The sequence below is a fragment of the Brassica oleracea genome, chromosome C1 (assembly GCF_000695525.1).
Source record: "Brassica oleracea var. oleracea cultivar TO1000 chromosome C1, BOL, whole genome shotgun sequence".
NCBI classification, from domain to species: domain Eukaryota; kingdom Viridiplantae; phylum Streptophyta; class Magnoliopsida; order Brassicales; family Brassicaceae; genus Brassica; species Brassica oleracea.
The window spans coordinates 14,602,013-14,615,164 of NC_027748.1; the positions used below are offsets into that span (position 1 = coordinate 14,602,013).

At 35.3% G+C, this 13,152-nt stretch overlaps 1 protein-coding gene across 4 annotated transcripts; it reads right to left on the reverse strand.

Annotated features, from left to right (window-relative positions):
- Nucleotides 1-4,722: 4,722 nt before the first annotated feature.
- Nucleotides 4,723-6,852, reverse strand: LOC106317123 (E3 ubiquitin-protein ligase RMA2-like). 4 transcript variants are annotated; one of them, XM_013755194.1, is made up of 4 exons: nt 6,750-6,852; nt 6,372-6,439; nt 6,004-6,068; nt 4,723-5,485 (listed from the first exon to the last, which is right to left on the reverse strand). In XM_013755194.1, exon 4 carries the CDS (start codon nt 5,479-5,481, stop codon nt 4,894-4,896), a length of 588 nt encoding a protein of 195 aa, XP_013610648.1. In that variant the 5' UTR covers nt 5,482-5,485; nt 6,004-6,068; nt 6,372-6,439; nt 6,750-6,852; the 3' UTR covers nt 4,723-4,893. The 4 variants fall into 4 exon arrangements, with proteins under 4 accessions (XP_013610648.1, XP_013610589.1, XP_013610526.1 ...); XM_013755135.1 differs by having other exon boundaries at nt 6,683-6,847; XM_013755072.1 differs by lacking the exon at nt 6,004-6,068 and having other exon boundaries at nt 6,750-6,849.
- Between the last annotated feature and the right edge of the window lie 6,300 nt (nt 6,853-13,152).

Below are 13,152 nucleotides of genomic sequence, written 5' to 3' on the forward strand. Positions count from 1 at the left end.
TGGACTGAAACAAAGCAGCTGCATATATATTATATAAAGGAATTGTATAAGGACAATCCAATTCAGTTCACATTTACAAAAGAAATTCGAAATTTCCTTGCGTTTAATTATACTAAACCTAAAAGAGGTTAGTAGACTGATACAAGTTATCTATTAAATCTGTAACACTAGCATGGACCGACTAGATTGTAGTACGGGCTAGTAGAAACGAATAATCCTCCATTAGGTTGCAATCCGACATCAGATCCCTTAAGTAAGGATCCGGCATAGCAGAACAGTTTGTTGTTGCTGTATAAGGCATCTACTTCCACAAGACTCTGTTATGAGGCTGAGAGGAGATGTTTAATCTATTCTTCTCAATCGGATACAAATGTGTTATAGTCTATAAGCTCGTGTAGTCGAGGTCCATGACCTAATAATATATATTCATTGTGTGATATGATCCACAACAACAGAGGTCATGAGACGACATCAATATAAGGATAGGACTGCAATGAAAAACGAATATGGCATTGCCTAAGGCAATGGAGATCGATGACCATATGTGAGATTCATGAGTGTATTTGGCCACAGTGCCATAGTTAGATAAGATTGTAAAATTCATTACAACAATGATCACTGATCAAGTCATGATCTTGGACACTCATGAGACAAGTTATGAACATGTATAAAAGAAGTCTATGACTCAACATGGATCGATCAGATTAGTGCATAGTCGATGGTAGTATAGAGAAAATTCATACAGTCCGTTACCTATCAATCAGCATTTTAACATCGTCATAGGTGGCTAATAGCCAAAGAGAGTATCTGTGAGGATGTTTTTGGTCCATAGTCTTACATGTCTGACCAAAGTATAGAGTGGTCGACAGCAAAGGTTCACTTCTTGACCATGTACACACGATGTCAGAAGACATGAGAAAAGACCGAAAAGATCAAAGTGGTGCAATTACGGTTCAATAATAAGCTTGGCCGATTTGATTACTCCCTTCCTGCACGTCCAGGAAAGATCACACATCAGATGCGTAGACTAAAGAACCTACAGTGAGGTTCACATCAGGGGGAGTAGTACGTGTTGTACTCTTTTTCCTTCATCATGGTTTTGTCCCACTGGGTTTTCCTGATAAGGTTTTAATGAGGCAAGATGAAGCGTATTACAATCATGTATGGTTATGGCATACAAGGGGGAGTGTTATAAATCAAGTGATAAATGTCCATAACCGGCCCAAACCCTAGAAGAAAGAGACATTGCCGAAACCCTAGAGAGAGGAGAGAGAGGCGGCCGCATGCCTTAGAGGAGAGAGAGAGGCGGCCACAAGCTTTAGAGAAAAAGAAACCCTATTTCATTTTCCTTGTATATGTAATCTTTCCATTTATGTATTTAGTAGTTATCCTAAATCTAGTTGGATTAGGATTTGTACTCTTTCCTTTTATCTCTATCTTGTAAACCTTATATAAGGGTTGTCTTATTCATTAATGAAATATACAGAATTTTCCGTTCTTTTATAACAATTATTACTTTTTTTTTTTTTTTAATGTCTCATTCCAGCCCAAGTGACGTCTTAGCAGGTATGATATTTATTTTTTTATTTTTGGATATTATTACACAACATATCGATTTTGATCGTCTTTGGTTGTAAAATAGAAAGATAAAACGTGTTCGTTTCTACCGACTGGAGTTGTAATGTAGGAAACAAGCAGATAACGTGTTTAGATTGTATGTGTTGATAAAAAAAAAAATCCTCAAGTATCGAACTTTCTATAAACATATACCAATATAGCCAACTAAATTACAACTTTTGAAGCTAAGAAAAGGGATCCCATAACTGAGGGGCTTGTCTCACGGACACATAAGGCCATAACTCTCGTCCCAGACTGCCCTACGCTTTTAATGAAACAGCTCACAACAGTTCGTTCAGTCACTTTACAATTTTGTTTACAACATCTTCAATGTATTGGAAAGACCCGTACCAAAGACATTAATCTATTAAATTAATGTTTCCACCTTTCTATCTAAGAGCATCTCCAATGGTCTTACCCACCATTGGAGTCCTTAGCAATATAATAGTAGTTTTTTTTTTGTTTTTTTTTTGAATAGTTATGGACTCTAATCCTAATTGTATGTCCAATGGTGTTATCCATTATGGAGTCCTTAGATTTTTTTTTTTTTGAATTGAATCTTAGAAATTAAAAATTATGAAATTTGCAAAACATTTAAATTTAAAATTTATTTATTGAATGATTAAATGTAAACAATACTTCTTTGTTCATGCGGAAACGGCGTCTGAATAAATGAGCTGGAAATGTCGAATCTTCACTGAAGTAATCATTCCATAGACGGTTGTGGCCCTCTTCGCGGTTTCGTTCGACATATGCACGTTTCCTCGGTTTAACTGTTCGATTCTCAACGATGTTGTTAAATGTATCTTCAATATATTCATCGACAACATCATCCAAAACCGCATATAATCTTCGATCGACTTCATCTGCCATATTTGACTATCCTTTCTTCAAATCAAATCAAGAAAGTATGTTAAAACCAAAATCATAATTGTGCTTACACATTGGAAATGATTAAAATTTCAAGAAGTAGATTTTGTTTAGTAAAAAATAGATTTTGTTTGTTTTTACAAAGACCAACTTTCAAGAAGTAGATTTTGTTTAGTAAAAAATAGCCATAGTAACGGCCACAATTTAATTTGTATGGGTCATGTTTTAAAAAAAGGCCGGTCGAAGTTCCTGATAGCATTCATAACTATTTTGTTGAGGCATTACTTGCAGTTGCAAAACATGGGAGAAGAAAAAACTCACAACCAGTAAATAGTCTAACTTTACAAAAGGCTTCCCCCCATACCCATAAAACAAATCGGCAAGTGCATACATATCAATCACATGTACTACCAATATACAGTCTCTTCTAGTTAATCACATGACCGAAAACAGAAATGAACGAATCAAATAGGTTACTAGTGCATACATATCAGTCACCTAAAACCAAACCGAAGTACATCATTAACTCTTATCATCTATGAGATCAGTGAGCATACCTAAAGCCAAAGCAAAGTAGATGAAGGCAAGGGTTGATGAAATGCAGATGCTTGAAATTAAAATATCATCATAACCAGTTTTGAGTACAAGAAGAGCAAATGAAATAGCTCTTAGTCGAGTCTACAAACAGACTTATAGGGCAAGAAATACAAAGCTAAAACAAACAAAGTACCCGTGACTAGGTTCACATGGAAATAGTACTCCAACAGTCCTTCTATCTTTCCCAATTCTTCTTCTTTTCCTCAGAGGACTCTCTCGAGTTCAGCCACACGCATAAGCAGCATTCTCACCTGGTCCTGAACATACATCAGAAAGTTATTAGTGAACTATAGTCCTACACACATAGAACTAAAGTCCTAAAGACATATAACAGATCACTCATCACTCACCTTAAGTGCCTGACACTCTCTCAGAAGCTTCGCCTGCTCGTGATACCGTTCTTTGAGCCTCTCAACTTCTTCTTGAATAGTCATAACCAATGGTTGCCTGAAATGTAGCCTGTCATTCTGTAAAAACAGATAAATATTTGTCAAAACACAAAAAGAACCATAAAAAGAACCAGAATAAAAACAGTACATACCTCGAAATCTTTGCAGATGAAGTATCTTTTCCTAGGGAGGTAGTCGTACGTATCCTCTTCATCAACAGTTTCCTTCGTGATTGATCCACATGGGAACAGTTTGGGAATCCCCTGTTGCGCATTTGCAACAAAATCGAGCATGTTGTAGTAGTCTTTATGTGCTTTCTTATCTCGAAGTTCTTCCTCCATTTCAGAACCTGCAAGAAAAAATAAGTTATCAGATTCGTATATACCTATAAGGATAGCTAAACTCAAATGGTTTTGACTATCCCGAACCCTTAATCGATTTAGAAATCAATCCCGAACCCTTAATCGATTTATAAATCAATCCCGAACCCTAAAATGATTTATAACTCAATCCCGAACCCTAAATCAATTTAGAACTCGATTTGAAACCCTCAATCTATTAAAACCCCACGATAGAACCCTAAAACAACAAAGAAGCGAATTGAGATGCAGAAAATATCAAACCCAGACGAAAACCGTAAATAGAGAAAATCCCCAACTCGATTTGAAACCTTAAATCGATTTAAACCCCTCGACAGAACCCTAAAACTGACTAAATCAACATGCATCAACTCCAAATGCAAAAATATTGAGCTAAATACCTCCGATTTACCTTCACCGTTTCACAATCGCCGAATCGCCTTTCGCCTTCGAGAGAGCTTTTTTTTCGTGATGGAGAAAGAGAGTGAATATTTTTTTCCACACGCGAAACACAACCCCCAGCCGGACCACTCACGCCTTGCCACGTCCTTAAGGATTTGATCCTTAAACGCCTTAATTAAGGATCAATCCTTCGGTTACAAATTTTTTTTTTATTATTTATATATCATTTGCCTAAGTAATCGCGTTAACGACTCATTACGAACCCGCGTTGCGGGTGCTCTAACAGACTAACACTGTCTTTTTTTTTCGCCGTTATCAATCAAATGTAGGTCCCCGTTTCATATATACTTATTTAAGTGAGAAAATATTGTGATCCGACAAGCAACACCGTTTTGCGTCGCATTCGAATGCCACTATCATCTTTTTGTTGGTACAAGATCGATGGAGTTGAAGATAAGCCTCTTTTTTATCACCATCCAAAATTATACTAAAAGCCAACTGGTGCCGTTTCTTGATTTTGACTTTATTATGTTTCTCATCATGCGGTTTCAGGATTCAACACTCTTACACACATACACATACCACATATATACACTCTTAGTTAGATCCATGTGTATAAGTAATATGCACACTCATTATTAGGCGAAATGACATTATAACTAGAAGAGAAGTAGACACATAACCATGAAGCAAAGCAGGAACAAGTAGACTCTGCTTAGCGACTCATCCACCTGCATTGTCCGCCGCATTGACCGTAGACTTATGTCATGGTCGCTACGGTACGGTGTCATGTTCGTAGAAGACTCTCCAAATAGTCTCCGATATACCATTTCGCATACCACACCCATAACTGGATCAGGCATTCTATACATGTACCGTTGACTCTCACCTTCTCCTAAACGTTGACCAACTCCTCTTGAGTCATAAAGCGGACCGGGTGGTCTGTTCGGTACGTTTGAACCGGACTGGGGTATTTTCTGCCCCCGGCCGTAGATAGGGACAAGCGTAGCGTCCGAGACATCAGATTTGCAGACCGGACATTTTGGGGACTCCTTTTTATCGTACTGATCGACGCGTCTTCTTGTATTGTTGGTGGAATAAGTCCACTTGTATATGCAGGGCCAACAAAACAAGTGGCCACATAATGTCACGACCGGGTCACGTACTTGATCCAAACATATGTTGCAGTCGAAGTCTCCTCCGGAGTCACCCAATGCTGCTGAGTCTTCTACCTTCTCTATCTCCATTTTACTGAAATGTACAAGACAAACTCATTGACTTGACTAGTCGTTGTTTATAAAATGAGATTTCACCTAAATAGTATATACTAATGGTCTAGTGACTCTACTTCCAATATTGACAAAAAAAAGATCTAACCTCAATAGAGGTTTGAAAGCATTGATTTTATATATGGAAAGAAGAAATGTCATCAAAGATAAATAGATCAATACAAACTAAACACAGTCAGCTACACACCAATCATGATCTTGCTTTAAGAAAAAAAATTGAGAGAAAAAGGAAGATTATGATAATTAATTAATTAATTAAAAGAAAGGTAAAGGATCTCTGATAAGTTGAGGTTATGAAAACTTCTTTTTGGTAAAATGTTAAAATATTATATCAAATTTTTAACAGCGATTACAAAAAAAAAAAAACTAATAGCTGAATGTTGAAATTGAAACTAAACAAGTATGGAAAGTGATAATGAAATGAAACCCAAGCAGTAAAGCTAGCGTATTAACCAGCTAAGCAGGTTTTGAATACTTGACCTAATCACTTTCGTTTTTCATGCCTTGCTCTGTTTTCACTTAATCTCAAGCATACCGTTATCTTTCTGCATATAACATTTAATAAGAAAAAAACCAAATAACTAAAGAAACCGAGTAGTTTATTAAGCAAATAAGTGATGACAAAGAGGAATTTAATCAAATCACATCACAAGTAGTTCATTTGAATGATCTGAAACTGTCGTCTTCGTGCGTAGTAGCCCAAAATAAACGGTGCAGATCTATTGATTTTTTTTTTGGAACACCAATATATTGATTATATATATGCCTTAATATATACACATACAAACGCAACGACATAGTTATATATAATAAAAGGTGATGATCCCAGGAGTTAAAAAGAGACGTACCCTTGGAAGAGGTTATAGGTATATATATAGATCTCTTCTGCTTGAGTGCTAATTAAGCCTTTCGAAACCTGCAGATATTTTGTTTGCTTTATGTGACAATGGCTTGAAGACGAGAGACGAGTTAAAAAGAGAGAGAGAGATGAGAACTGTTTGGAAGTAGAGAAAGCAGAATGGGCAAGAAGAATAACAGATAGAGAATGGTGCAGAAGCACAAGAGCTTATATTATACACACATACAATTATTATTTTTATCTTGTAAGGTGCAAAATTAAAATCCACAAAAGTTATGATTTTAAAGAAGAAACGTCTACCTAATTAAAAATAAGTAGATAAAGTAACGAAACGCCATTCTTCCTTTTTAAAGCTTTTTTCCTATACTTGTTTAACTTCCGTAAGCCTCTTTCTTTATTTTATGAAAAGGTCAGCAACGGATGAGCATCGTTTATACAAAAAAAAGTAAACAAGATAACATAAAACATGTTTATTCACAGCTAATAATATTTTTGGAACAATTATTATTCAGCTGATAAACCTATAAAAACGACACAAAACATTAGAAATTGCAAAATTTTCCCATAACTTTATCGATTTATCCATATCACAAGATAAGAAATTGGCAGCTTCTGTTTCTGGCAACACCATAGATACTCCCCAAAGTTTAATGACGTAAAAAAAAATTAATGACGTGGGACTCCATGGCTGCACCGTTACGCCATTATTTTCCAATTGCTTTTTCTTGTCTTTTTTTCTTTTTCATTAATTATTTGAAAACTTCTGCTTATTTCGGTACTTTACTTCTTTGTATTCTTTCAAATTTTGTAATTATTAGGTGTATTTTGTAATTATTAGGTGTTGATTAGTGACTTGAAAGAAGAAACGGTGCTGAATGAATAACAATATCAATTTGGTTTAGACAAAAAAATACTCTCTTTGTTTTTATCTGTAACTGGTTATAGTTAAAAGTGTGAATATTAAAAAAAATTTTACTTTTAAAAAAATAGCATTTAATACATAAATTCAACCAATAAAAAAATATATAAATTATTTGATTGGTCATACAACATATAATAAATGTAAAAGGTGCTTCGGATTATATAAACATCTTACATCGTGAAACAAACATTTTTTTGTTAAAACTACTTACATATCAAAACAGAGTACAGAGAGAGTATAAATTTGGTAAATTGCTTCATTAAATAGAATTAGGGGAATAATAAATTTTCGTTGAAGCCTTAACTAAAGGCTTTATCAACCAATAGCCATATAGTTTAAACCACAAAAATACGTTATACGTCAGGGGAAAAAGCCATTGGTGTTCACCAGACCATATTTAATTCCGTGTTATTTAATTAATTGTCAGTAGGCAACCGCAAATTCACTCCTTGAAATGATAAAACATCGCCTAAATAAATGTATTTGTTGTGCCGTCACCATTATGTTTGTGTCTAATGATGAAAAACACGGTTTTGAATTGAGATTCAAACAGGTTTACCCATCCCGTACCGCGGTGGATTAGTCATCAAGCTGATCACATCGGGCCTGTTCCGCGCGGACTGCGGTCTTCAGAATGCCAGTCCAAACCCATACCGCAGAATATATAGGCTTTTGCGGGCCATCCCGCGGGATGTCTTCGTATCAAACCGCCTTCTACAGCTTTCTTCATGAATATTCAAGTGGAAGAGTTGTGTAAGAGAGTTGTAGAGAGCTCATTAAGCTTCACTAAAGCTTTATCAAAATCAATGCCATAAAACTCTGTTTGTGCTTGCGTTCTTGAATTAAAAGTTTTTTTGTTATCGGCATAAGATTTTATTAAGTTTAATTCTGATTGAGTTGTTGTCTTTGTAATAATTTGACTCAAGTGTTATATATTTTCATCAAACCATCTTTCTTTATAATTCTTTGGATTTAAAAAAAGTTCGTGAATCACTTTGTAAAATTATATAAGTGACATGATATACAACTAACTTTTCTCCTAAACAACATCATTGTAACCAAATTTAATTTAAGAAAAGCACTGTTTCACAGTACTGAAAACAAAATCAATCAACTTAAACAAGAAATCTCACATTGTAATAAAGCAATTCATAGTTGTGTGTAATAAAAAGAGAAAACCAAATCAAAACACTACCAGAGCTCGAATCATATCACTGGAGCTCGAATCATCATCGCCGAAATTCCTTATATTTTCTGGGAAAAAAATCACAAGAATCGCTTTCTTCTCACTCTCTCGTTTTTTTTCTCACTCTCTCGTTTTTTTCAGGTAAACTAAAAAATGAAAAAAATGCGGGTCCATGTAATCCCACATGATCCGTTTCGGCCCATCCCGCAAAAGGTCCATTCCCGGTCCAAATCCATTATTGCTATATCTAGTTTTGAAGATTCATCACAGTATCTGCGATCAACTTACAATTTTGTGCATTATATAAATAAACATATTGCCTGATTGTGCATTATATAAATAAACATATATTGCCTGACGTTTGTATTCACCGAAGTAAAAAATATATAGTTTCTCCGTTTCTAAATAATTCATGTTTTACTATTTTTTATTTGTTTCTAAAAGATCAGTATTTTAGATTTTTTAATGTATTTCTAATAATGAATTATAAACTTCATAAAATATTAATTGACAATTTTGAATTTATTGAATTAATATTGGTTTAAATTAATGGAAAATTGTTATAATTTTAAAAGTTAATGCATTGATAGTTAAATATTAATTTTTTTTTATTTGTGAAAAATCTAAAACATGCATTATTTAGAAACATATGAAATATTATTTAATTAAATTTTGTTAATTTTACTAAATAATAAAAATATATAAATGTGCCACCAGTTCCAGGACCGGGAGAACATAGAATTGATAGTTGTATTCTACATTTTCTAATAAAATATTTTTATAAAACGATTATTTTATTTTATATATTTTTGAAAAAAAAATTGTACATATGAAAAATTCATCAACAAAATTAGCAGACGTAGATGCTATATAGTAAATTAGATGTTGTGGCAACTGATGTGACGACTGGTGTATGATTTTACTAAAATATAAATAAAATGTATGTTTCTTAAATTTTCAAAAGCACAAATATATTTTTATACGGTCATATAAGCCGGTATAAATTAAACATATCACGATATGTTAAATATGAAATGGTGGTCTCCCCATCACTCACGCATATCCGAACCGATTGTATAAACATAGCCATATCTCATGACCAAAACATTTTGGGTCGTATTATTCATAAGTTGGTGTTCGATTCTCGCACTAACGAGAGCATATATGGTGTTATATCTAACAATGACATTTTAGTTCTCTCGAGTGTTTTACAACTTCACCGAGGGTGTTGTTATATAAGGCATATACGTTTTAGAAATATCACTGATTAAGTAATAAGTGACGATTTGCACACAAAAAAAGAGAGTAATAAGTGACGAACCTGTTGAGAAAATACATTCCTGGGGCAGACATCAAATTAAGAAAATACCTTTAATTACTATTGTTTAAATATAAACATATGATAAAACATTGTTAACTGAACCTAAAACATATCTAATCACCCTACGGAGCACCCGTCTATCCCAAACAATTTTTTTGTGTCATATAGTTCATTTGTAAACAATGATAACAAAAGGACTGGAATCCGAATACAGTTCTAACTTGTATTATATATAATACTATTGTTCAGTCGATAAAAAGAAATACTATTGTTCTAGACGTAGATATAAAAATAGATATACAAGTCTGTGATTGTTTGAATAAGAAGATTGAAGACTGAATAGTTCTGTATTGTTATAAATCAAGTGATGAATGTCCATAACCAGCCCGGTACATAAACCGGTCGAAACCCTAGAGAAAGAGATGGCCCAAACCCTAGAGAGAGAGACGGCGGCCGCGACCTGGAGAGAGAGAAAGTCGGCCATGACTTTCTATTATTCTAGTTTTCCTATTCCTTGTTGGTTTATGATTTAGTAATTATCCTAAATCATGTTTGATTAAGATTTGTATTATTTCCTTTTATCTTTATCTTGTAATCCTTATATAAAGGAACAATATGAAGTTGACTGTATGAGTTTTCTCTATACTACCATCCGTACTTTATCATCATCACGGATCATAATAACCAAAGGGAGTATCCGTGAACTTATGAAGTTGAAGTCTATGACTCAACATGGATCAATTAAATTAAGAGCATGATGATAATAGAAAGATCAATAGACAAAGGCATTGGTACACGTCCGAGTGGTACACATCCGTGTAGTAAGACACCGGATCATAGTCTCATAACCTGAGATCATTAATTCATAGTATCATGCTCGAAATATTGTCCATGAGTATGCTTAGTTTGTCCGACCAAAGCATAAGAACAGTCGATGGTAGACGATCACGTCTAGACCATGGACACGTTTTACAAAAGGATCCATGCATACATGATTTGCAAAAGATTCGAGGACAATGTGGTTCACATTGATCAGCTCATCTATTTCAATAAGACACACGATGTCAAAGGACATGAGAAAGGACCTACGAGGTCAAAGTGGTCTAATTACGGTACAGAAATAAAACTGGCCGATTCCCCACCTGCATGTTCAGGACAGTCCACGCATCTGATGCGTAAACTAAAGAACTTCCACTGAGGTTCACATCAGGGGGAGTAGTGCGTGTTGTACTCTTTTTCCTTCATCATGGTTTTGTCCCACTGGTTTTTCCTGATAAGGTTTTAATGAGGCAACGTGAAGCATATTACGAATCATGTATGGTTATGGCATCTAAGGGGGAGTGTTATAAATCAAGTGATGAATGCCCATAACCAACCCGGTACATAAACCGGCCGAAACCCTAGAGAGAGAGACGGCCCAAACCCTATAGAGAGAGACGGCGCCCGCGACCCAGAGAGAGAGAGAAAGTCGGCCATGACTTTCCATTATTCTAGTTTTTCTATTCCTTGTTGGTTTATGAATTAATAATTATCATAAATCATGTTGGATTAAGATTTGTACTATTTCCTTTTATCTTTATCTTGTAATCCTTATATAAAGGAACATATGATTTGATCAAAAAAAAAAAAAAGGAACATATGATTCATTAATAATAAGAACAGAAACTTTCAGTCTCAACCCCTCTAATTACAACACGTTATCAGCACGATTGTTCTCTCTAAAAACCTAAAACCCTAAAATCCCTAACTCAGCCGGCGACCACCCTAAACCCTAAGGCGTTTCCTGTCCGTCTCAGACCTCGACGATCAGCTCAACTCATTGGTGTTCCCTGCTCGTGTCCTGACGTCCTCAGCCAGCTCGTGTTCGTGATCAACCAGCTCGTACCAAACGACAATCAACTTCAGCCCGCAGACGAGTGCAGCCGGCGAACGTTCCCGGACGATCAGCGATCAGACAACATCCGTCTTGCATCCGAGGTCCATCCGTTCTCCATAGGTGGTCCGGCTCTCAACCCTACAAAGACTAAGGTATACCGTTAATCTGAGAACGTTATGATCAAACCCTAAAACCCTAATCCATTATTATGGAATTCTATGATCTTGATCAAACCCTAAAATCGGTATAACCTAAAAACAACAATCTCATAACTAGCAATTGAATCGATTCCAACTAGAACATGTTTGATTGTTTATTTGTTTCTAATCTGAAGTTATGAAACCCTAATATTGGAATCGAAACCCTAAACCCTAGAAACTTGAATTCGATTTAATGGTTCTTGTTTTGAATGTTTGATTGATGATCTGAGGTTATAGGATTGATAGATTGATTGTATAATCTGAATCTTGAATTTGAATCCTAAAGGCCTTGAAACCTTGATCACATATTGCTAAAATCAACTCCTAGCATTGTTTAAATCAAAACCCTAATTTCATAATTAAGAAATCGAATTGGCTAAGGTTGTTTGCATAAGTTATGAAACTGAATTTGAATTGCATTCGTCTTGTTTCTAAATATCGACCAACATATAGATTTTACAAAATTGAATTGTTTGCATCACAAAATTGTATGGCCGTGTGGCCTGATCTATTTGTTACTATGTTTGATCCGCACCATAGTCGATTAGATTGATTGAAACATGATTGTAATAAGACTTGATTGTGGCCGATTTTATTTGATTGACTTGCGGCCACATGATCACATTGTGAAACCCTAAATTTCAAATGACAATGTGATTGAGATGTCGAAAATCTCAAACCTAGACTGTGCTGCCATTAATCTCTCCGGAGACAACTATTTGCAATGGGCACTTGACAAAGATTAACTTGAGGTCAAAGGAACTAGGTGATACTATCATCAAGGGTAACAATGAGACTGATAAGAATTGGTACAGGGCTATAAGTCTTATATGCCACCATCTCATTGAGGGTCTAAAAGATCAGTACCTCACCATGGAGAATCCACTAGACCTTTGGACCGCTTTACAGCGTAGATATGATCACCAAAAAATGGTGCTATTACCAAAGGCTAGACATGAGTGGAAGAATCTCAGATTCATGGACTATAAGTCTGTGGATGAATACAATTCAGTATTGTTTAAGATAGTCTCAATGATGAGATTATGTGGTGAGGAAGTAACCGAGAAAGAGTTGCTTGATAAAACATTCTCCACATTCCATTCGACGAACGTGTTGCTGCAACAGTAGTATAGAGAGAGAGGCTTCGCCTCATACACTTATCTGATCTCGTGCCTGCTCCTGGCCGAGGCTAATAATGAACTCCTGATGAAAAACAGTGAGATGAGACCCATCGGAACATCAGCATTACCAGAAGCCAATGAGGC

What these genes read in the sequence shown, in the direction of transcription:
- LOC106317123 (XM_013755194.1), bottom strand. Translation starts at nt 5,481, where the DNA reads ATGGAGATAGAGAAGGTAGAAGACTCAGCAGCATTGGGTGACTCCGGA.